A 25619-nucleotide genomic window follows, 5' to 3' on the forward strand; every position below is an offset into this window, starting at 1 on the left:
GTGCAGGTGGAGAGTGCAGCATGTATGTAACAAAGGCACACACTGAAAACTCTCAGGCATATCTGGATTAGGACCCTGAAGTGTGACCTAACCATCTCTATATAAAGAGGAGTAGCTAAAAGTGACGCCAGAAAGTGAGACAGGAGCCAGATTATCAAAACATGTGAATGTCACTAATGAGATAGCAACCATAAGAGTGCCTGAAGAATTTGATCATATGTACAATATTAAGGTATGGGATATCCCTCTTGCCAATTCAGCTCTCAAATACTTCTGCTTCAATGTTACCTACATCTGGAACTCTGTCTTTCCATTTGCTTTCAATGGCACTTGCACACTTCCACTCTCACTGCTACAATGCCAATAAACATATTCTTACCAAAGCAGGTGCGTGTGGTTTATTTATTTATTTTTTTCAGGTTCAAAGACTGAAAAAATCTTAGGAGCACCCTCTGATTTTGGACATGGAAATTACAAAAATCCTCCAGTCCCTCCTCCTTCATCAGTATAACCCTTTCTGTACGGTATACAGGATGGAATGGCGCTAATTTGATATAGTCACAATGGGACATACACACAAGCTATAAGAGCCATCTCTATCTAGAGAAATCTGTCATTTCACAACCACACAAGTTTGAGTTTACTCAGTCCCAGTCATTTCCTCAGAATATCCCCCAAACTCTTTTCTGAAGCAGCTCCCAAGTTTTTCAGATGTTCTATGTCTGGGTTATCTCTCCAGTCTCTCACTTCCTCCCCTATTTCTAATCATTAGCCTATGGTCAGAGTGATCCAGTTATAATACAATCTTTATATTCTACCCAGCTTTAAAAAAAAAAATCTGTCAGCACCCCCTTAAATGGCATGTGAAGCTCTTAACTTTCAGGCCTATTTTTCTGACTTTCTCTTACTTCCCAATTATTTACTGACTCCTTACTATGTGCCTTGAAAGAACTACACAGATATATAGCAAAACTAAAGCCAAAAAAGTAATAAAGCCTCTGTTCTTGTGAGAGCCTTAACTGAAGTAGGGAGAGGTTAGAAGTAAAGCTAGGTGTGATGGTTTGTATATGCCTGGCCCAGGGAGTGGCACTATTAGGAGGTGTGGCTTTGTTGGAGTAGGTGTGTCACAGTGGGCATGGGCTTAAGACCCTTACCTTAGCTGCCTGGAAGCCAGTATTCTACTAGCAGCCTTCAGATGAAGATGTAGAGCCCTCAGCTCCTCCAGCACCATGCCTGCCTGGATGCTGTCATGCCTTGATGATAATGGACTGAACCTCCGAACTTGTAAGCCAGCCCCAATTAAATGTTGTTCTTTATAAGGGTTGCCTTGGTCATGTTGTCTATTCATAGCAGTAAAATCCTAACTAAGACACTGGGTAAATGCTATAGTTTAAGAGATGTGATATATTAGAGAATGAGGTGGGGAGCTCTAGGTGGGCCTTAATGAAAAGGTATATTTGAGAGGACATTTTAAAAAGGGAAAGGCTGCCTCAGGCTGAAAGCCACAGCCAGCATAAGGGCCTGGGATGGGAGCAAGGCTGGAGGTCTAGTCTGTGAGACTGGAGTGGTTGGTGCAGAGGAGAAGAGACAAGGAAGGAGAGAGGGCACACCGTATGTGGTGACCATGGAGGCCTCCACCGACTATCACAAAGACTTGACTTTCATTCTGAGCAAGACAGGAAGTACTGGAAAAACAAAAAAACAAAGAAACAAACAAACAAAAAAGCCCAGAAAAAAAGGCCCTGGTACTGCGGTCCAGCTTCTGTGCTGAGGAGACCAGGCTAAGATGCAGGAAGCAGAAGAAAGCAGGGCCACGTCTGCGGCGTATTTAAGGGAAGGCTGGGCTATAGAAAAAAGGATTTTGAAAAAAAATCTCCAAGATTTTCTGACACATTTGCTGTGGGTTGGAAAGGTTTTGGACCAAGGAGGTGGATGAGGCATTATCTGGACTAAGACACTGAGGGGACTGGGTTCTGACAAGAGATCTGAGTTGTTTCTGACATATTGGAAATGCAGAGGATATTCAAGCAGGCATGTGTGATACATAATGTATGTGTGTGTGTGTAGAGTTCATGACAGAAGTGGCACCTGTCATCTTACACAAGCTTACACATCTAGGCTTTCAGAACTTACAGTCCTCCTTGGGTCTTTATGACAGCCCATCTATCTATTCAGAAGGTTCTTCCCACCCTCATCTTTTTCTACTTAGTCAAAATAATCTTCACCTTCAAAAGACTGATGTCATCTGCTCTGTGAAACACATGATCAGCATTTCCTGAATCACTTTGTTTCTTTCCTGCAGTCACTTAAGACTAAAATATGAGTATCTGGCCATATAATATATTTTTAAAGCTATATAATTTCCATTTTCATTTTGGTAAAAGGCAGATATTCTGCAGATATAGCAGGTGTCCTGCCTGCTCTCATCTTGACACAAGTCCTTTATGGAAAAATTAAAACCACAAAGAGGTCTTCATGAGTAGCCTAATGCTTGATTTTGTACTTTTTCAACATTTGTAGTTATCTGAAGATCATTTTTCAAAAAGGCTCATAATTATAGCATAAACTTTATAGGCTGCAAACAAAGAATGAAATATCTTTTGACAGTTTTACAAAGCTAATTTTCATTTTGACTGTCATTCTTTTCCTTGCCCCAGGGAGGCACTTAAACTTGGGGAAAGATTAGACAAAAGAACAAAAACCACATCTAACCTTTTTTTGTGTCCCTTCCAGGAAACAGCATTGAATACAATCAAGAAAAGGGGGGAAATTTACAACACAATGTGACCTTAAAGATGCTGGGTTCAACTACCTGTCTCCCAGGTAAGAAAGCCGGACTGCCAGGAGACCACTTCTTAGGCAGCACTTTCTCTAGGAGCAGCAAGCACTGTATGGCTACAACCAGCCCCTAAAACAAGTTGCTTAGCAACAGTGTCTATCCCATGCACAACTGTTTCTCTAGTGCCTAAATGCACCTGGCAGACAGTATAGAATGAATGAATGAGTAGAGGGACAGATAAGATAGATAGATAATTCTAATCTCATGGTACTGAAACCTACCAAATACGAATCATGAAACTGGTATTAATTTATTTCAGGATTTAAAAAAATGCTGATTCACCAGGTGGTGGTGGTGCACACTAATCCCAGCACTTGGGAGGCAGAGGCAGTTGGATCCCAGCCTGGTCTACAGAGCAAGTTCTATGACAGGGAAGGTTACACAGAGAAACCTTGTCTCAAAACACCAAAGAGGGGGAATGGGTTGGGGCGGAGAAAGGGATACTGATTCAAAGTCATTGTCTTTAAATAGTGATTACAAAATGTTAATGGCATACAGAAGTTGGGAGGCTGAAGCAAAAATCTCATTAACAATATACAACTTTGTAAAATTCACAATAGGTCAAGAGCACGGCGATACTCTGGTCAGCTTCTTCAGACAGTCGTTTGATGCATGTTCACTGCGGGAAATTACAGCCTTTGAAAATGAAACAGTACGAAGACCTCTGAAACATGGCATTAGAAAACCAAGACTTGTGGTGGGGAAGGTGGCGTCATTAGAAAAGCATCTGCCTAGTACGAAGACTTGAATTTGCTCTTCAGCACCTAAGCAACAGTGCAATACTATGCCAGTGCCGAGAGGTGGAGACAGGTAAATAATTCCCTGAAACGTCAGGCCAGCCAGGCCACTTAAAGTAGCAAGTGCCACATCAACTAAGAGCCCTGCCTCAAAACACAGGGTCTCCCAAACCACAGGGTACCACCACAACACAGACAAACAAAACAGACAGGCACCAGAGGCACCATTCGGATGACCTCTGACCTACACGCCACACCACACTCAAACAAATGTGCATACACCTGCATAATCGCATGCACACAAGCTTACATAAGTACAACTAGGAAAAAAATACCTTATCAGCTCTGATTTTAGAACGTGATACAGTAGGTTAAAATAACTCCAACAGCTGATTCTGAAATCTCTCTAACGAAGATGTCTTACTACTCACTATTTAGCCCTGGATGGCCTGGAACTCACTATTTAGACCAGGCTAGTCTCACAGAGAACTGCTGGAATTAAAAGTGCATGCCACCATGTCGAACACTTGGATTGAACCCAAAGTGTTGTAAGCAAACATTTCAAACAGAAACCATGGCTTGTATGAAGCCAATAAAGAACATAGCATGTGTCCTAAGCCCCATGAACAATACTGAGTATCAATTTAAAGTTACAAAGCACTAACCTCTTTAATTTCATGTAGTTCTCACTGGCGGCGGGCCGGCACTCCGCTCTCTGTACCACTATTCCTTCCAATGACAGTTTATCTTGAATGGAAAGGGGGAAAACATATTCAGAGGCAATATCCTTCATTTCCAAGATGGCATTTTTGACACATAACTAAACATAATTCATAGAATTCAAGGAAACAAAAGTACAGCAGTAAGCTGATAGCAACAGCAACTAGGAGAATAGTGAAGCCTCATTCTTAGTGAGCTGAAACTGGAGCCTTTCTGGCTTGTTCCTTGAACTACACTGGCCCTTTACACACTCAGACTAAAAAGACCCAAAGGTCATTCAATCTAATGAAAAAGTAGAGGATTCCATCTGTAAAACAAGTAACTCTAGAAATAATAGTAAGTCTAAAGCACTAAATCAAAGGTCCATATACACACAATGAGTTCCTAGAGGATCCTGTGGGGACCAGCCAGGCAGGAACCTGACACTGGGCAGCGTCAGTGTAAACTGTAAGCTGGGGATGGCACATTTTGTAGCACTGCGGAGGAAGATATGGATGCTTACACCATGGATCAGCTTGGGCGACACACAAAGCAAACAGTGAATCTACTATGAATATTTGTCTAAACAGAAATGCAAGTTTCTTTCTTATAGTGACCCTGACTCAAAACCCAGGAGAAATGGAGAAAGGAAAGAGAAGCCTGGCCCTTTAAAGCCCACTGGCATCAGGCACTGTGGCAGAGTGAAGTTGATGGACATGTCCTACTATGTAAGAAGCATGTGAATGCCCCTCACAGACAGCAGCTTTATGACAACCTGAAAGATCTAAGACTGCTTAGAAACAGCTACTGGTCAGTCATATGTCTATGAGAATTCACCTGAGCTCTGAGAAGAGACTAAGGAAATCCTCTAACTAGGAATGCAACTGATTCATCTCTTCAGGGTAACTTACTTCATTCATTCCATTCAATAAATGACTACCATGCAAAGGCAGCATGTGGGCACTGTAGAATCAAAGATGATTCACATACAGCACTGTCTTCAAGCAGCACATGCTTGATTTATGAACAGTGATACACCGAATGAAACAGACTCATATGGAACCACATCTATACAATCTACACAAGAAAATCTTCCAGTGACCTTCCTAGAGAGTTACAGCCTGTGGTCCTAAATACTAATTATGAAACATACCATCTGAACTAAATATTCTCAGAGTACCTCAATACAAAAACTCCTCAGCACAACGACAAGACCCATACCTACTTCACACTACAGTGTGCCAGCAAAGAAACACTACACAAGCCACAATCTTTACATTGTAAACCTAAAAATAAGTGCCTGTCATGAGTCAAGTCAGTAAGACCAGACTTTGAACATTCTCAAAGCAAACACAAATCTATTTATTTATTTACTTACTTATTCACTTTACATCTCGCTCACTGCTCCTCTTCCAGTCATACCCCCCTACAATCCTTCCTCCCTCTCCATCCCCCTTTTCCTCTGAGTGTGTAGAGGCACCCCCTGGATTCCCCCCCCCCCGGCACTTCAAGTCTCTGAGAAGCTAGATGCTTCTTCTCCCACTGAGGCCAGACAAGGCAGTCCTACCAGAAGAACATATCCCATATGCTTTAAGGACAGTTCCAGTTTTTTGGGGCCCACATGGAAGACTGTGCTGCACATCTGCTACATATAAGCCGGAAGGCCTAGGTCCAGCCTGGCAAACACATATCTTATATTCCAGTTTGTTTCTGATGAAACTGAAAGTCTTAAGAACATGCTTCAATCTACAATAATAGCAAACAAAATCTGGGAAATTCTGATATGTGGAGGATCCTAAGGATATGAGGAAAAGTCCAACACGAGACAGTAAGCTGATGCTTTCTTAAAACAAAGTCAGTCTGCGGTAGCATCTCTCATAGTACTCTTCAATCACAGATCCAAGTATTTACTAATGTTAAATGATAAAACGGCTACCTTTAATGCTTCCTACCTATTTAGCAGTACCTACTCCAAAAGGATACCCTGGATTTAATTCTTAAAGAGTTCTGCTATCACTTTTCTCTCTATATATGACACCTGAAAGGATGGAAAGGAAGTTCAAGGCTCCTGCTCATTTCAAACTTGACCACCACTTTCTATCCTTCAGTTAAGGTTACTCACACAGCTGGAGAGATGGCTCAGAGGTTAAGAGCACTTGCTGTTCTTGCAGAGGACAAGGGTTTGGTTCCCAACACCCATATGGGTTTACAATAATCCCTAACTCCAGTTCCATGGGATCTGTTACCCCTTCTGACCTCTGCAGGCACTATGCATACATGTGGTCCACATACATATATATGTAGGCAAAACACATGAAGTAAAAAAGTTACTCACACAGAGCAATAATATTCACTCCTCCAGACCATACTTTTCTGTTCACCATATGTTCACAAACCTAAAATTGCTTTCAAATGTTATACAAGGTAAATGGAAAGTCTTAATCATTAGCAATAAATTTTCCCAAGAACTAGTCAGTGTTAGTTATTTTTCAGTTTGCTTCCCCTAATTCCTCTCTTAAATTTAAGAAGCCAACTCACTTTCGGAATGGCCTCCCTAAACATGATTTGCTTGTTCTTTGTTTAAAGCTAACACATACTTCTTAAAGCTTTAGAGGAACATGTTCTTGTATTTCCCCTAACAAACCATGCATCTTTTCTTCAATAAATTGCTTAAATTCAGGGGAAAGGTATTGTCCATGGAATTCTAGTTTAAAGTACTCATTTGCACACCATTGCTGGTAATTACAAATTGTACATATCAATACAGAAATCCTTATTTAAAACTACATTTTGGGTGGCTGAAGAGATGGTTCAGCAGTTAAAAGCACCAACTGCTCTTCCAAAGGTCCTGAGTTCAATTCCCAGCAACCACATGGTGGCTCACAACCATCTGTAATAGGATTTGGTGCCCTCTTCTGGTGTGTCTGAAGACAACTACAGTGTACCCATATAAATAAATACATCTTTAAAACACACACACACACACACACACACACCCCTGCTGTTCTTGTTTGGGGCTGGAGAGATGGCTCAGTGGTTAAGAGTACTGACTGCTATTCCAGAGGTCCTGAGTTCAATTCCCAGCAACCACATGGTGGCTCACAATCAACTGTAATGGAATCCAATGCCCTCTTCTGGTGTGTCTGAGGGGAGTGACAGTGTACTCACATAAAAACAAAAACAAAAAACTACCATTTGGACCAATTTGAAATAATGTGAATATCTGAATAATGACCCTTTACACATGTACAATGTATTTATCAAGTGCCTGCTATGCAAGAGGCCAGGCAAATCAGAAATAGCAGAGATAAAGGAAGCATGCCTCTTGTGATCAGGGAATACTGAGGTGAATGCATTGTTTGTTCTGTACTATATATATATATATATAATATATATAGTATATATATTATACTATATATATTCTCAAAATGTACTAATGTAGCATGATATCACCATTCCATGATATATATATTTATACACACACACACACACAAACATATAATGTACCCCAAATGAATTGCTTTGATTTGTGAATTTACAAAAAATTTCAAAGTTCAATACATTTACATTGCCTTTGTTGTATACCTGTCTGACCTAGAACATGCAGAATCACCTGTTTCTGCTCCCTAAACTTGGGGATTAAAGGCTTACACCACCAAACCAAAACACTGCTTTGTTTCAAATGAAAAAGAAATACAGAAATCCCCCAAATAACTTTCTTTTATTTAATGTAAACTTAATTGCTATCTATGCATATCTGTGCATACCTGTGTGAGTTATATGACTGTGTGTATGGGTGCTGGCAGGGGTCAGAAGCCTCAGATCCACAGGAGCTCATGTTACAAGTGGCTGTGAGCCACCTGACATTGGTACCGGGAACAGAACACCGGTTCTCTGAGAGAGAACAGCAAAGCCATCCTAGACCTATGTAACTTGAACAATGTGTATGTACATGCCACATGTGGCAAGTATCCATAGAGGTCAGAGATGGGGTTTAATCCTCTAGAGCTGGAGCTCCAGGTACTTATGTGCACCAGATGTGGTTGCTGAGATACAAACTTGGGTCCTCTGGAAAAGCAACAAATGCTCTGTCCTGCCAGACCGTCACTCAAGGCCCCAAGATGACTTATTTATGGATATGTAAAACACTGGAAACAACACATTTTTGATAAATGTGAGGGAAAAAACACTGAGCTTACAGGACTCTCCCCAAACAGTTTCCAGACTAGTAGTTTCAGGTCTAGTAGGATAGGAAAAAAGATACACAGGCAGGTTCAGTATAATGGAAGCACTGGACATACCTCATGTAATTTATTCCCAGATTAACACAGGCATTTTCCCATTATTAAATACAGCGACAGATGCAAGTATCTCACCATATACTAGTGGGTAGTAGGTTAATTTCAAGCACTCCCACATACTTCTGCTCAAACTTGTTGATACTGGTTTAAGTAATTATGTAATTTGATTATGAATTAGATAACCTTTTAAATTAAGAGAAGGGCTGTGGCGCCTGGGGCTGCTTCTATGAAAGTCTTTTGTTAAGGACTTGTAAAAGTAAATTGTTTTAAAAACATAATTTCAAATTTGTTGTAAACTTGGAGACCAAAGACAAAAGATTTGATTAGTGTTACTGCAGTATCAAAGTTCTTGCTTTGGGTTTCAAGAAACCCAAACTGATCATTTAAATTAGAGGTTTAATTTCCCCAAGAAAGAGAAAGAAGATGGTCAACTGGCATCTATCCTATACCCAAAGTAAAGTTTTATCTTAGATTACTAAAGATTTTAGATTTTTAGATTGCTAAACATTTTAAGTCCTAAGGTAAATTGTAGGAAATTATTAAGATTGCTAAACATTTTAAGTCCTAAGGTAAACTGTAGGAAATTATTAAGCTTGTTTTTGTTTTGTTTTTTGAGACATGAACTTGAACTTGATAATGTAGCCTTGACCTTGATAATGAAATGATTTCCTACCATCTAATTTAACTGAACAATTGGTCCTCCTATATCACCGATGGTACTATATTACACAATGTGACTATACTAAAATTGTAAGTGTTACAAAGCTGGCTCAGAGAGTATTGAATTAAAAACAGAGAAAAATTATGTCCAGCTGGGCATCCTAAAGAGCGTCGTCGCTAGAAACCCTGACAACTGGAAGAATTTAGAGAAGGTAGGGTGCTAAGGGAGGTGGATGGTGCTGGCACAGCCTTGGCTTTGGATGGGCCCCAGACGGTCTCTTGTGCTGGGAATTTCCATCTCAGAGACTCAAACTCCCAATGCCAAGGAGCACATGGTCCTGGCTGCAGTCTGCAGGGGACACACAAGCTCATTCACTAGGAGTCTTCACTCACTCAGCTTTCACACTTCCTTCCCTAGGCCTCGGCATTAACTCTTCTGTGAATGATAGGGGGGAAAACAACCTCTTAGATCTTTTCTAACCTGCCCAACTTTTTGGTCAGATTGTTTTATTAATTTTTTTTAAAGATGTATTTATTTATTTTATGTGTATTAGTACACTGTAGCTGTACAGATGGCCGTGAGCCATCATGTGGCTGCCGGGAATTGAACTCAGGATGGCCCCGCTTGCTCCGGCCCTGCTCTCAATATACTGTAATTAGGCATAATATATACTGTAGCTGTCTTCAGACACACCAGAAGAGGGTGTCAGATCTCATTATGGGTGGTTGTGAGCCACTATGTAGTTGCTGGGATCCGAACTCAGGACCTTCGGAAGAGCAGTCAGTGCTCTTACCTGCTGAGCCATCTCGCCAGCCCTGTTTTATTAATTTTTATTCTTGTTTTATAGCCAGAAGACTCTTAGTAAGTATAGTAGGAATGGAGAGAAAATTAAAGAGTAAATAAAACATAACACTAAATGAATAACATAACAAAACATAACACCAGACAAATAAACACATAACAAAACAAAACACTAAAAACAGATTTGCTTAGTGCCAATTCTGTTGAAGAAAGGAAGAGAAGGAAGAGAAGTAAAGAAGCCCTTGCTTCAGCACTTAGAGCAGTAAGGAAGCAGGAAGGGTGTGTGTTAGCACTGGCATGTGAGCAATGAGATCAGCCAGGTTAGGAAGTCCTCAGGCATCCAGAAGTTCATTTCCACAAGACTACTTGAGATCCATTTGCATATGGACAGCTTTAAGGACCCTTCCAACTCCAGCTACAACACAACTAGGCGGCTAGTTACTAAGATTCTGACCTGCTCTTCTAGACTCTTGAAGTAACCCTCTTATCCACAAATCACTCCTCCACCTACCATCTTTGAAAAAGAAGAGAAGTACTTTTACTAATCATGTGCATCTAAAAGGTAAATGATTTCTAATATTCCCAGTAGTCTCTTTTCTCCTCATTTTGTATATTTTCCTAGAAGTTTTTTTGGGGGTGGGATAAGTGAATTCAGTATTCCCTATTAAGAAGTGAAAGGTAATCATCATTAATTCGTGAACTGATATTTTGATCTTACCTGACCTTAAGGAATTTGAGATAATACAGCCTTTCTTATAAGACCATTCAAATCAATATGTTGAAAATACTCAATTTAACAAAATCTTAGAACTGTAATTGAGAAGTAGTCTCAAGATCTAGAGAAGAACCTAACTTCTTTATCCTTCTCTTTTTCTTCATGGATGGGGAGAAAGAAGGCTAGGAGGTGCAGACACACACAGATGCTTCGATCCTGCCTGAGAGTACCTGCTGGTGACAGGCTGTGTGTAAGAGCAGAAAGGAAAATGCTTGGTTAAGGGTATGAAAGCAAGCTAGCAAATGTGGACAAAAGTTTGGACAGTCTTGTCATCCTATAGTTACTAAACAGGTTTTTTGTTTTTGTTGGTTTTTTTGGTGAACCAATATTGTAAAACTTCCATATATGCATTACTTTAATTTCTTCTACAAGGCCAAATTCACAAGTCATTGTTTCACTAGATTTCAGACAACAAATGATTAAGTCAACACAAAATTCCTTAAGCACAGAGAGAGGTTTCACTCCCAATTTTGCTTTCAAGACTATAAAATGGTTCAGTGGAGAAAACGCTTGCCATGCAAGCATGAAGAGTTGAGTTTAAACCCAGAGCCTGAGAAAAGCTAGAGAAGGTGTTATATGTCTATAATCCTAATGATCCTTAGCAAGATGCGAGGCAGTGACAGAATAATCCCCAAAAGCTCATGGGCCAGCTAACCTGGTGTATACAGTGTGAACAACGAAAAGAGACTCTTTACAATACAGAAAGCAAGGACAGATATCTGAGGCGGTCCTCTGTGCTCCATATATGAACCATGGTATTCAAGTTGTATTTAAGTCCACACATACACGTGTGCATGTGCACAAGTACACACAAACAAACACACACACTCACTCCAAGTCAGATGGGCACAGTTGCCTGCCTGTAATTTCAGCACTCAGGAGGCACAGACAGGAGAAACCAGGGGCAAGCCGTTTAGGTAGCCTAACCCAATTGGTAAGTTCAGGTTTAGTGCTTCAGTAAACAAAGTAGGGCAATAGACAGAAAGATGCAGCACCAATCTCTGGTCTTCATTTATATGCATGTACATACACATGTACCTATACATGTAAATATACATCTGTGTACACTTGCCACACATAAAAGACAAGTAAAATCTAGAAACAAAATAGACTTAGAAAAAGAAATGTGGTTTTTATATGTAGAAATACTATGTTCTAATAAAGGAGGTGTGAAAGGCATTGTAATATAGGACAGACTTGGGGACAGAAGTGTTTCCAATTTTGAACTTTTATAGATTTGAAATATTTGTGTAGGCTCTATTAGTTAAGCACCTCTAGTACAAAAATCGACAATGCAAAACTTCAAAACCCACTTTGGATTTCAGATTTAAACTTTTATGAACACTCAACCTATGGCTTGAATTAGGCCCTGATCAAAGGATATTGTCTAGCTTTAGCAGCTATATTTGAAATTATAGAATTCACCACATTGTTAAGTCTGATTCATGTTCTCTTAAGCTAACCTTTAATAATTTTTGTTCTCTTTTTAAAAATTTGTACTTATTAATGTATGAATGCTTTGTCTGTATCGAGATATGTGCACCACATGCACACAGTGCCCTCAGAAGACCAAAGAGGGCACTGGGTTCTCTGTTACTAAAGTTAAAACTAGTTATTATCCATCATGTGGGTGCTGGGAATTGAACCTGGCTCTTCTGGAAGAGCAACCAGTGCTCTATCTGCCAAGCCATCTCCCTAGCCCCAAATAACTCTTGTTCTCTTTACTGTAACAGCAGCTGAGTTCTTTTTTGTTTTTGTTTTTTCAAGACAAGGTTTCTCTGTGTAGCTCTGGCTGTCCTGCAACTCACTCTGTAGACCAGGCTGGCCTCAAACTCAGAAATCCGCCTGTCTCTCCCTCCCAAGTGCTGGGATCAAAGGTGTGCGCCACCACTGTCCAGCTAGCAGTTGAGTTCTTTATGATTTTCAAATACTAAAAAAGTTCTTCCATCAGGGCAGTGGTGGTGCACAACTGTAATCCAAGCACTTGGGGGGTGTGGGGTAGCAGAAGCAGGCAAATCTCAGAGGGAATTTCCGGATAGCCAAGGCTAGAATGAGAAAACCTGTCTCAAAAGAAAAAAAAGTTCTTCCAACTCCGGGGATTAGATCTCCTGTCCTTCAAGAGTTCAGATTCTTGGCTACCATGAGGGGAGCAGCATGCTACCACATGCTCTCCGCCTCACCTTCTCCCAAAGCAGCAGCCCTAGCCAGCCACAGACTGAAAAGCGGTGTAACTGAGCAAAAGGAATTCTCTCCTTTCTTAAACAGCCAGGGAACAAAAACCAAACTGAGCAACAAAACCCAAACTCCTTTAAATTTAGACCTCTTCTTAGCAGGACTTTAATCCCAGCAGATCCCTGAGTTCCAGGGTTTGAGGACAACTAGAGCTATGAAGAGAAACTCTCCCCCAAAACAAAACAGAAGACCCCCCCTCAGAGTCGTCTCCCTAATTGCTGGTTTTATGGGGGCTGATTCTCAGCTCCTGCTGGAGTGCTCTGAAAACAGGCTGGACTCCCTCGAAGGGCCTGCTTTAGCCTTGGCAGGGCGGTGGTGTTTCCACAGCTCTTACTAATTTAGTATTCAGCAGCAACCTTTCCTCCCTTCAGCATCTCCTCTTTCATTCCCATTCCCCAAACATTCTCTGTCTTTATTTCCTGACATATGAAAGGAGCATCTCAGAGTTGCTTAAAAATGACATCAATTCCAAAGTCATCATTATGTAAGGAAACAAAATGCTGCCATTAATTTTTGGCTTTAAGATAATTTTAGGAATGTTAAATGTGAAAAAAAAAAGTGAGACTTCATTCATTCATTCAATCATTCATTCATTCATAGGCTAGACATGGTTATTAACATATATTATCTACTTCCCCCAACAGTAAAATTATACTTTGCCATAGAACCACAAGAATGAGTTTTGTATAATATTATAATTCTAGAGTTGATGTGATAACTGACAGAATCTTTGCTAACTTAGGTAAAATAAAAGTTTCAAGTGGCCACAATTAAAAACAAACAAAGGACTGGCAACGTGCCTCAGCAGGTAAAGGTGCTGGACACTAAGTTTAATTCACAGGACAGAAGAAGAGAACAGATTCCCACAATTGTCCTGTTTATTTATTCGGTTTATGATGTGTGTGGGTCACAGCTTGTATGCCCACACAATCACATACCAGAGAGAGAGAGAGAGAGAGAGAGAGAGAGAGAGAGAGAGAGAGAGAGAGAGAGGGAGAGAGAGAGAGAGGAGGGAAAGTTAAATAAATACAAATTAGAAAGCAAATTCTTCATTAAACAATAATTTTAAAGTTTAACTTCTACTTATAAAACGTAAGTGTTACTGAAACAGTCATCTACAAAGATGACTACAAAGGAGGAATAAAGAGTTAAAGTTGTAAAGATTGTCTTTGTAGCAAAAAAGCAAGAACGTGGAATGGAATTTTACCTGAACTTCTCAGCTAGTCTATCATTTTTATTTGCTCTTTTGACAGAACACTCTTGTTTTCTGTACTCTTAAAAGGCTAAAAAAATTGCCAATGTAGCCACAGGCCTCAGCTTCTGTGGAGAGGCAGCACTGTAAAGCCATGAAGTATGAATGACACATTCACTTCCTTTTCTGGCCAGAGATTGTGCCCAGGGAGTGTTCCAGGAAGATGCTGGTCCTCTGCAGAGCATGAGTGATGCTGTGCTCAGTTAGCTGACACTGTACTTATGTCAGTACTAGTCTGGCCCAAAGAAACAGCCAGTGCTATTTTGTATTTCAAACACAACTAAACTTTGACATGCAAACAGAACTAGACTTACATGAAAATGCTTTCATTCAGTGGTGTTTTATTTTTTAATAAACAAAAAGGCTAACATAAAATATTCATAGGGAATAGCAGTATGAATGCTGCTCACAGCCAATGCTTTAACAGAGGACTATAAAGAAACAAGCCTCTCGTCAAATGAGAAACTCAGCTCGTAAAAGCAGTGAAGTCAAAGCACAGATCAATGCACTGGAAACAGAGTGGGAGTCATGGTCAGAGAGGAGCCAAGACGAGCGACAGCTCCAGTTTTCACTTTTTTTTCTAAAGTCACGGAACTCACCATTTCAAAGGATAAGCAATACAAGCATATGTGAAAATAAGTAAAAGTTCTGGCAGGGATACAGAATGTGAAGACAAGGGTCTTTCTGTTAATGGAAGCTCCTAAAACCACTGCTGTTCCCTGAAATGCAGTGTTGGGACCTCACAGAAGAGGGATCTGCTGAGTCTGTGGGCATTAGCCCCTTCCTGTATTTGTCAAATCAGGAGGGAGCTTCTTCTCATGGCACAACATACAGAGCCTGCATATATTGTGACTATGTCCTATGCTGATCACTTCCCATTAAGAGTTGGTAGAAAAGATGGGGATTCCTTCCATTATTAGCCTTGAATAAATTCTGCTTTTTACAGACAGTAGATGAGCATTACCTACCTCATAATGGGAAGTATTCCCAGAAGTTGGTTAGGCTTTGGACTTAACTACAGGAAACGTTCAAATGAAGGACTGGTTTAAATTCTCAAAGTTGCTGAAGGGCTCTTTTTGTAAGGTTCATGATTATGGTGTTTAAGAAGTTCTCTCTATGTTGTTCTCCTTTTTCCTTTTTTTAAAATTTATTTTGAAATAGAGTATTACTATGTAGCCTAGGATAGCCTTAAACTCAGGATCTTCTGGCCTCAACTTCTGAGAACTGTGGATGAGTGCATGCAAGTATTAAAAGTGTATTCCAACTCTTATAAAAAATTAAGGTTATAAGGAAATCAGGGCCTCTACTTTTCACAGTCTACCTGACTACAAAGTTAGACAAGACACTCTTAAGTTGGTGGTCAAAAGCATCTAGGAGCCAATCTTTGATGCACAGCTTAGGCTCCTGTGATAGAATTGCTGGACTGCCCAATCAATTCTACTCTGTACCTGTAGTGAGGCAGAGAAACATAGTCATACAAACCAGGACCATCTCTGATATTGTCACATGCACTATTATATAGTTTTAGAGCTAACTGACTACCTACAACAAGCATCAATCATAAATAAATAGAAGAGTCCACGAAAGCCAAGCTGGCAAGAGGACCACAACAGACAGCAATAATCAAAGGAAGCCTGTAATTCCATGAGTGCAATCATGTGGCTGAAATGGCAGTAATATGGATGAGGTGGCATCTACTAGATGTCAGTTTCCTTTTTTAAGATGCAAGACAGCAGACAAGACACAAAAGGGAAGCCCTGGATTCACATTCTTTTTAGTAAGGTACCATGAGAAGGCTTCAGTCACACTACCAGTGGCAACCAAAGCTAGCAAGGAAATCACACATGGCACATATGTAGACACAAAGCACACCATAGTGAAGTCAAGAGTGAGGAAGTCTTTGAGGTAAGAGGCACATGGTAAGTGTAAGCCTATTCAGCTAGGTATGGTGTCTCACACCTGGAATCCTAGCACTGAAGAGACTAGAGAAGGGAGACTGTCAAGGTTTTGAGGACAGGCTAGGCTAGAGTGAGACCCCATTTCAACAAATAAATAAAACAAAATAACACAACACAACAGGAAAGACTTGTGATAATCTGAAGAAACAGATTATCAGCGGTGCTGAAATTCTGGCAGCAGAAACCATAAGTGGGCTTCAGGTAGAAGATAGCAAAGCTGCCTGTTCTACCTGCTCACCACCCCAATGGAAGCTTGCTCTATAGAAACAACAATGTCAGGGCTGTCCCATGAAGGTATCTACAGACAGATCAAGGAGGCTGAGCTATGCCAGAAAACCTATCCCTAAAATATGATCGTATTGCATTGATTCAGGTGTCCTGTCAGTTCACAGAGAGAAGACTGTACGTATCTATGAACTATTATGCTCTTGCTAATGTTAATCACTTGTAGTAACAAAAACTCCATGATTTCCAAAATGGTACCTTCCACACAACTATTTAGTTCTTAAAATAAGTCACATCCATAATAAAACTTCATTCTAACACACACAGACACACAGACACACACAGACACACACAGACACACACACACACACACACACACACACACACACACACACCCTTTGTCAGGACGTAAGCGCACATTCTTCTTAAAGGCTAGAGGGCTGAGAGGGAGGCATTGGTTTATGGCTCTATCAAAGCAGCTGCAAACCCAGGTAAAACACTCAAAGCTCTCTGGAATGAAATTTCATCTTTGGTAAAGCAGCTGAATCTCATCTTCCCACTTGATTATGCCTTAGACTTCTAGTCCAATTTCAATTAGTTTTTGAAAAACTCAGTATTAAATGTTAAATTCAGCCAGGCAGTGGTGGTGCACAGCTTTAATCCCAGCACTTGGGAGGCAGAGGTAGGTGGATTTCTGAGTTTGAAGCCAGCCTGGACTACAGAGTGAGTTCCAGGACAGCCAGGGCTACCCAGAGAAACCCTGTCTTGAAAAACCAAAAGAAGAAAAAAAAAAGTTAAATTCATTATCTGCTATAATGAATATATATAGTTTAAAAAATCTAATGAAAATTTAACCCTATTTACAGAAAATAAAACTTGGGCATTTTAAAAAGAGAACCTATTGTAATACCTTTAACAAGATACACATAATTTTAAAATTTTAACATTAACTCAACAGAAATATAAGTGACTTTCATATAAAAGCCAAACTCTCACAACAGAGTTCCTTAGGGTAATTTAGTATTCAGGCTGCTCAAGTAATACATCTTGGAAACACACCCAGATTTCTTATCTCTGGGGCTCTGATTCTAGAAGTGTAAGCCTAGAATCCTAAAATGCCCTGGAAGGCAATTTTAAGGATGAAGGGACAGGGAAGCATCCCGCTCACACTATTCCATCACTTTTTGTGAGACAACAAGCAAAACCGAACTTGCCCATGACACCATAACCGAGTAGGCATGCAGAATCATCTTTCTCCCTGCGTGTACATGGCTACAGTATTCTCTGCAGCACTGAAGCAGGATAAAACAAGCTCATGGATTTTCTATACAAAATTCTAACTAATAAAATGAGAATGAATACTACAAAACCAGTCTACATGACTTTTGTAACCTTGAAGTAAAAAATAAGTAAATATACAATCTTTTATGAAAAAAGTTATGCAAATTTCTTCTCATTTAACAAAGAGACACAAATCAAAAATACATACAAATTCAACTAAATTCAAATGCAATGTCACAACAGCAAGCCTAGATACTTTTGTCTAGGTCTACAACACTGCAATCACTGTACTTTCATAGGAAAAAAATTCTATATGCTAGTTTCTTTCACCTTAGGATTCCTATTATGATTTAGTTTTAAATAATACCAGTGCATCACATACTGTTTCCAAAAGGTGACAGTGTAACTCAGTATTAGTCTAATGATTTAGACCTTTAGAAATGGACAGAAATTCTTATTTACCTGGGAATTAAACTGGAGTGGCAGTTTAACTGGTAAAGGAAAGTCAATTTACTGTGAATAAGTCTCATTTACTCAAAAAGCAGACATAGAAATCCTTTTGCAACAAATCCCTTCCCTGATACAGTTAAATGCAAATTCTCTTTTCTGTCTTACTCCAGAAAGCTCCTGCATGCATAGCTGACACGCCACCTACTGCAAAACCCAGCTGCCAGCGCAGGCGGTGCTACCAGCATTTCATTGCATCGCCAGGCTGGGTCGGAATAAAGGCGTGCTTGTGTGGTAGTGTTTCTTTTTTAAAAGAAAAAAAAAATCTCCAAGCCAAGAAGAACAAGCTGAAATAGCATCTTGAAAATGGAGCGTAAAATAATCAGAAGAGAAAAGGAAAGGGAGTACGAAGGGAGGCACAACAGCCTGGAAGATGCTGAGCAAGGCAAGAACTGCAAATCCACACTGATGACCCTCAACGTTGGTGGATATTTATACATTACTCAAAAGCAGACACTGACCAAGTACCCAGACACTTTCCTTGAAGGTATCGTAAATGGGAAAATCCTCTGTCCATTTGATGCTGATGGCCATTACTTCATAGACAGGGACGGGCTTCTCTTCAGGCATGTCTTAAACTTCCTACGAAATGGAGAACTTCTGCTGCCTGAAGGATTTCGAGAAAATCAACTTCTTGCTCAAGAAGCAGAATTCTTCCAGCTCAAAGGACTGGCAGAGGAAGTGAAATCCAGGTGGGAAAAAGAACAGCTGACACCCCGAGAGACTACTTTCTTGGAAATAACAGATAACCACGATCGTTCGCAAGGACTGAGAATCTTCTGTAATGCTCCTGATTTCATATCAAAAATAAAATCTCGAATTGTTCTGGTATCCAAAAGCAGGCTGGATGGGTTTCCAGAGGAGTTCTCTGTGTCATCAAATATCATTCAATTTAAATACTTCATCAAGTCTGAGAACGGCACTCGACTTGTACTAAAGGAAGACAACACCTTTGTCTGCACCTTGGAAACTCTTAAGTTTGAGGCCATAATGATGGCTTTAAAATGTGGGTTTAGACTGCTGACCAGTCTGGACTGCTCCAAAGGGTCAATTGTTCACAGCGATGCACTTCATTTTATCAAGTAATTACCTGCCTCGTGAACAAAGGCAACAAGCATGCAGCCAGCAAGCTTCAGAAGCCACAGAATCAAAGGCATCCCAAACAACGTGCTCAGCTAGCTAGTCCAGAGCCCGGCTGCTAATCAAGTACTGTGAGCTAACGGTATGTAAATCTATCACTAAGATGTCCTTCTCTGGGGTGTTCTGCCATCACATTTTCACCGACATTGAAGCTGTGGTCTTCTAAACTGTAAATAAAGACAACGCTTTTGCTATTTATTTTTTCCCCTTAAGCTGTCTTTCAATGAGAATGTCTTGGGTACTTCACCTATCATTCACTATAGCAAATGCTAACAACATACGATCCAAAATCTTTTCTACTTAAGAGCAAAAATCCATGAAGAAGATGAACTGGTTTATAAAATAAACATGGAGAGCAAAATAAATGCACAGAGCTACCTAAAGCAGGGGTGACAGTGAATCAAAATGGGACGGTAAAACACATTCGAGCTACTGATTTCACTTTTAAAATAGCAGGCACCAAAAGCTTTATTATAGCTCTTGTATTTCATACTAGAATCATGGCTAAATTGATATTTTGCTGCAAATTTCTAGGAAACTGCTTGAAAACAATAAAAAATAAAAGCACGGCTAGCTTCTTTGCTTGTATTAATGATTGCAATAAAAGTTACATGTGTCACTTTAAAAACGAATAGTGCCATTTGATGACTATGCACGATATTCTGCACTCATGCAGTTAACTGTCAGGCTACAGCACCTTGCTGGTCAGCAAGGGACAAAAATTAGCAAGCGTACTTTACCGTACAGCACGGCATAGGTGGTTTGGTCCCAGCTGAGTGCACGGTGTGAGAGTGGAAGAGCCTATTTTCACAATCACTCTATGCTCATTTTTCAAGCTCAAAATGTTAAATGAACATTATTCAACAACACTCTTAGAGAAGAACTTTACTGGTCTTTTCAAAATCTATTATGTAAAAAAGTCCTTCAAAATTTCATACTAAAACCTGACCAAGTCACCACCACCATCTCTCAATTTCCTTGCTATGTTACACTAAAAATATCTCTTCTGACGCGAAATCTCAGAGTCTCAGAGTTGTGCTGATTTCTTCTATCTCATGCTAACATTTACAGAAATTTTAAACTTTATTTTATGAATGACTGTTTAAGGACTGTTCTCAGCTAAACTCTAAGCGCGAGTGCATGCCTTGCCCACTTACTTTGCAAAGAGCACCTACATCATTCCTATGGTTTCACCTACATCATTCCTAATGGTTTCTAAGAACAAACTGTCTTAAATGTAAAATAAACAAGTTGGAAGTTGTGATTCATGTTTGAATCCCTCATGAATCCCTCCAGCTGAGGCAGGAGGACTAACACATGTTTAAGGCCAGCTAGGGTTACTACATGAGGCGCTATCTCACAAAGGCAAAGCAAAAAGAAAGAAAAAGGAGGCAGGGCCAGCCAGGGTTACTAGGTGAGGTTCTATCTCAAAAAGACAAAGCAAAAGAAAGAAAAAGGGGGAAGGGAAGCCATCACTGAAACTAACAACTATAATCCAACCTTATTAAATAAACCAACAAAACCTGTTGATTATCTTGGCTGAGTTTAAATAATCATACAACATTTTGACTACATATAAAATTTAGAATAAAGCTCAATATTAAGTATTAACTATAATGGACTTTTACTTTCAAAATCTACGGAAATATAAAAGTTGCCTATACAGACTAAAAGAAATTCTTTAAAAGGTACTGTGCAAACAGAGCCCTTTTAAAATTCATACTAAAACAACACTCAATGTCAACTACATAATTTTCTCAGATGTTACATTAAGAAAAAAATGCTTCACCTTATGCATCAAATTTTCTTAATGAACTATAAATGGCTTAATCAGGACTTAAAGGAACTACTGAAACAGTTTTTAAAAAATGTACAGTTGCCAGTGGCTGCCATTCAACTGTTTATACACCTCCCCAGACCAGGGGCTGCCATTCAACTGTTTATACACCTCCCCAGACTAGGGGTTGAGCTCTCCTTGGCATTTGGACTTGATAATGAAAAAAATTGGTAGTGATTTACTGTCAGAGTCAAGTTTTTTCTCTATCAAGATTTCAGTCCAGATAATAAAGATGTACTGATATGTGTTACTGGAGATGCAGCTGAACCAGTCTCAGAACTACAAGAAAGGCTTCTCATGATTTCACAAGAGAATTTAGTTTTTCACAACGAAGTTTATTGCTGTTGTTATGAACTACCAAAGGAATCTGATGTATGTTTATGTAGCTCTTTAAATGAATATTCACATCTGGATTTAAGTCCTTAAACTTTAAGACACTACACTAATCTACAACAATTAGTAGTCGACAGGAAATGCATCTTTGCAAATTCAAAATTAACTGTATTTATAGATTCAAGTGCCTAAATGTTGGGTTGTAGGTATGCAGAAAATGTCTAGTTTTAAATTTTTTAGTTTTCTAAAACACTTACAAGGATCTAAGATATCTTGATATCTTACAAAGGGCCAAGAGCAGAGCTTCCCTGACAGTTTGTTTCAATGACTTGTGTAATTTCTTTCTCATAAGCAAATGTTATAAAGAACTCATCAGTGTCTCTTTACCTTCTTAAAGGAAGTGGGTAAAGGCGCTCAGGACCTGAGCACCTCTGGAGCTATTTGGACCTAGCCTATGCAGTGATTCTTGCTCCCAACTTTAAAATATGAAAAACAAATATGTGCTTATGGCTTTCTGCTGTATTGTAAAATGTGTCTGTGCAGCATGAAGAATGAATGAAACATAAGACCTCAAATAATAAAAAGCAGATGACTCTATGCCAGCCTAAAGATGAAAATACGGAATAAGCTTGTTCTAGTGTTTCTCTGAAGTCATAAGTGCTACTTATAAGGCACTACTAATAAAAAGGTAACATTCATTAAGTTCTTGTTGTCTGATTTCATTTTGAGGCAGGGCCTTACTCTGTAGGCTAGGCTGGCCTCAACCTCCTGATGACCCTCCTACCTTGAGCTTCCTAGAGCTGGGTTACAGGTGTGAGTGACTGGGGCAGCCTTCAAGTGTTTTACTGTATGTTAGTATCAAGCTAGATATCTCAATCCTCAAGCAAACGGACAGTCATTCATCTTCTTACAGGGATAGTAAGGGTTAAGAATCCCTCCCTACTTCATACACGGTTAGCAAGAAGCCAAGGTCCACAGCCCAGGTTCAGTGGTTTCCGATGCACCACCACATACTCCTGTGAATCAGACCACTCAGATCCTTAGTGCCTAATCTAGAACTTGGCAAAAAACAGGCATTTACATTCACAACTCAGTACGAATACAAAATACCAGATACAGTCTGTCTTACTTGTACACTTTCACAATGCAAGTATTCTAAAAATGTTAAGTGGAAAATTGAATTTTGGAATATCAAACAACTTTTTTTAAGCAACTAACATTTTTAATGTCATGTCATTTAAAGAACTTGAGGTGAATCATCCATCTCATAGACTAAAGAATATCCAAATTTGTCTATTTATGAATCTAAATTTCTTACATATCAGATTTGCTGAAAAGTTTAATCTTTTAGAGCCTGCATTAGCTGTATTATGAAAAAATATTTTTCTTACATTGTGAGTAAAACATGCTCAAATAAAATTCTCCTGAGTTCTGAAATGAGATTCTATTAGCTTCTACAAAGTAGTGTAGAGAATGGTAAGTCAATAAATCTTTTCAAACTTTTAACCTCTTCATGGGGATGTTTAAAGTGTGAGTTGTATGTAAAGCACTTCTAGTTCAGACTTTGAGGAGAGTGTTAAAAACCTTACCCAGTGCAAGCACATCCTCCTAGTCACAAGTGCTAGCCATGTAAAGTGCAGGGCCATTCTAACTTATGCTTCCTACTTAAACAAGTACAAATCTTTTAATAAACATATACTTTCTTATGCAATAAAGTGAGTTATTTTAAGATAAAAACATAAGAAAAATAGACTTCATTCAATTATTAAAAACATGATTCTCTTCAGACTTTCTAGTTCTATGTAAAAATTTACAACAAAATAAGCTAGCATTTTATCAGCAATTTTAAAATCAGTCGGAAAGGTACAGGTGATAAAGCAATCTAAAAGCTAAGCCTATTTAATAAGTTATGAGTAAATACCTCACAATGCAAGATGTTGGCTGAGGTTAAAATTAGTGTCTGAGTCATAATGGTTGTTGCTCGTAAGCAGAGATGTAACACAGACCATCCAACACAGCTTGTAACTCAGTGAATATATGTGAACAGCTCCAAAACACACTACTTCTGTAGCTGGCTTCCTAATCACATTCCGTTTAAGCTACTATTAAAATTCATTTGCTCTGTAAACAAGCCAAGGGGGAAATGTTAAATAAGCACTTGCTGGGCACAGAAATCTATCTAAGGTGAAATCTAAATTTACCTGAAATAATTTGTGAGGAGGTGATAACATTCATCTTTTCTTGACAAAAATACATAATTGGCTAAAGTGTTTCTACCAAACAAGTTTCTTAACTGTATCCTGAATGCTATTTTAAGTTACGTATATTTAACTAAACTCCTCTATCAAAATAAAATGTCCACAACTTGGGTTGAGGATGACTCTGGTCGAGGGCTTGCCTAGCATAAGCAAGTCCCTACACTGGCTACAGGGTGTACGTGTGGGAAGTGAATGTGTATATAGCTTATATATGTGAAATACTGAATTAGACATTAAAAGAACAAAAACAAAATGGGAACTCTATTAGATATCAAAGAATGGGACAACTCTACTGTGTTCCTTTATAACGCCATGACAGGTTTTTCAACTGTACTAGTTTTACTGGTGTAGGACCTTAGTCTATCTGGTTACATTGAAAAACAATTCTTAATAATTATCTATAAAGATCTACTTAATTTTTAGAAATTCCTTTTTGAGGCAAGGCTCAACTTTATATAAGTAATTTTGATTAATATCTTCTAGGATATAAAGCACAAATTCTTCTACATTAAAGTGTGAAACTGAGCTAGTCTATTAATTTAGTCTTAATTATACTCCATTGATTTTACTTCCTTGTAACAGATGTTCATTAACTTTTTTTAGAATTCTTAAGAATTGCTGAATAAATAATTTTAATCTCAATACTGCCTTGAATTTAAATCTTTCATCATTTAATTTAGTTTTACAGAAATGATTTCACATTTATTTTAGGTGTATCATTTAATGAATTTTTAAAATAATTATGATTGAAGATACTGTTGTCTTATATTTTGATAAACCATTTTGACTTTTTTTGTATTTTTCATACACATGTGAATATATTAAACAAAGTCTTATATGCTTATGACATGATGTTTTGAAATATATGAGCACTATGGAATGGCTAACAACTAATTATGGTATATATCATCTCACATATCTTTTTGTTATGAAAACATTTAAAAATGTACATTACTTTATGAGTTTGAAGAGGGAGATTCTAGTCTATTTCTTGCAGAGCAAAAGCATTAGTGTGTATATGAGAAAGGAAAGGTCACTAACAATGAATGTTCAAATAGCAAACTGTGCTATATACAACTTTGGCAGTGGACAATGAGATAGTGAACTCAAAGGCTATTTATATATTAAATATAAGCCATTCCTAATGTTTATTCTGGAAGTTAAGCATGTTCATCACTATACCACCAACACCAACTAATTGTTTGGTACCACTCCAAGGCTGTCCTTTTAACTACAGGATGTAATTTTCAAAATCTAAGCACAATTACTTTTAATTCATTTATTTTTAAAAGTTATATTATATTTTTACTTATGTGTCTGTGAGAGTGTATGCTGGGATTCTGTGCACGTGTGTGCATGCGTGGTGTGTGTGTATGTATGTGTTTTGAAGATTTCAAAATCCAAGTAGGATGTGTGTTTGTGTGTGTTTTGAGGATTTCAAAATCCAAACAGGAAGTACCAATAATATAAAAAGCTAGATTCCCTCAGAAACTATCGGTATTCCAACAAGACAACGATTACCGCCCCGCTCTCTCCTGCACAAAGGTCATGGCTTGCTGTATGACAGTATGTGGTACATGATAGTACTTTTACATTGTAAAAGACCGCTCTTTTGGGAAAAGCATATGAATTAATCAGAACAAGTCAGAAAAGCAGGAGGTGCTGGGAATACAATTCCCTATGGGAGCAATGCCATTGCATGGCGTTGCTGGGGTGCAGTACTGGGCACAGCAGTGAGCACTAGCTTTGAACCCCCTCCCCAAGCCAACTTTTTTTTTTTTTT

The 25619-nt window shown here is 38.9% G+C and overlaps 2 protein-coding genes across 3 annotated transcripts in view; one reads left to right on the forward strand and one right to left on the reverse strand.

Annotated features, from left to right (window-relative positions):
- Gtf2f2 (general transcription factor IIF subunit 2) overlaps positions 1–25619 on the reverse strand; it is a 120322-nt gene that overhangs the window by 47773 nt on the left and 46930 nt on the right. The window contains exon 5 of the mRNA XM_031362802.1: positions 4242–4323. Within this exon, the coding sequence (XP_031218662.1) occupies positions 4242–4323 (82 nt within the window). The remainder of the gene's footprint in view (positions 1–4241; positions 4324–25619) is intronic.
- Positions 1238–24475, forward strand: Kctd4 (potassium channel tetramerization domain containing 4). 2 transcript variants are annotated; one of them, XM_031362800.1, is made up of 4 exons: positions 1238–1284; positions 2734–2823; positions 3400–3649; positions 18382–24475. In XM_031362800.1, the coding sequence occupies exon 4, from the start codon at positions 18575–18577 to the stop codon at positions 19352–19354; it is 780 nt and encodes a 259-aa protein (XP_031218660.1). In that variant the 5' UTR covers positions 1238–1284; positions 2734–2823; positions 3400–3649; positions 18382–18574; the 3' UTR covers positions 19355–24475. The 2 variants fall into 2 exon arrangements, with proteins under 2 accessions (XP_031218660.1, XP_031218661.1); XM_031362801.1 differs by lacking the exons at positions 1238–1284; positions 2734–2823; positions 3400–3649 and adding an exon at positions 9615–10600.

Source organism: Mastomys coucha, unplaced genomic scaffold (assembly GCF_008632895.1).
Source record: "Mastomys coucha isolate ucsf_1 unplaced genomic scaffold, UCSF_Mcou_1 pScaffold9, whole genome shotgun sequence".
NCBI classification, from domain to species: Eukaryota; Metazoa; Chordata; class Mammalia; order Rodentia; family Muridae; genus Mastomys; species Mastomys coucha.

Coding starts and splice junctions, on each gene's coding strand:
- Kctd4 (XM_031362800.1), top strand. CDS start 18,575: ATGGAGCGTAAAATAATCAGAAGAGAAAAGGAAAGGGAGTACGAAGGG.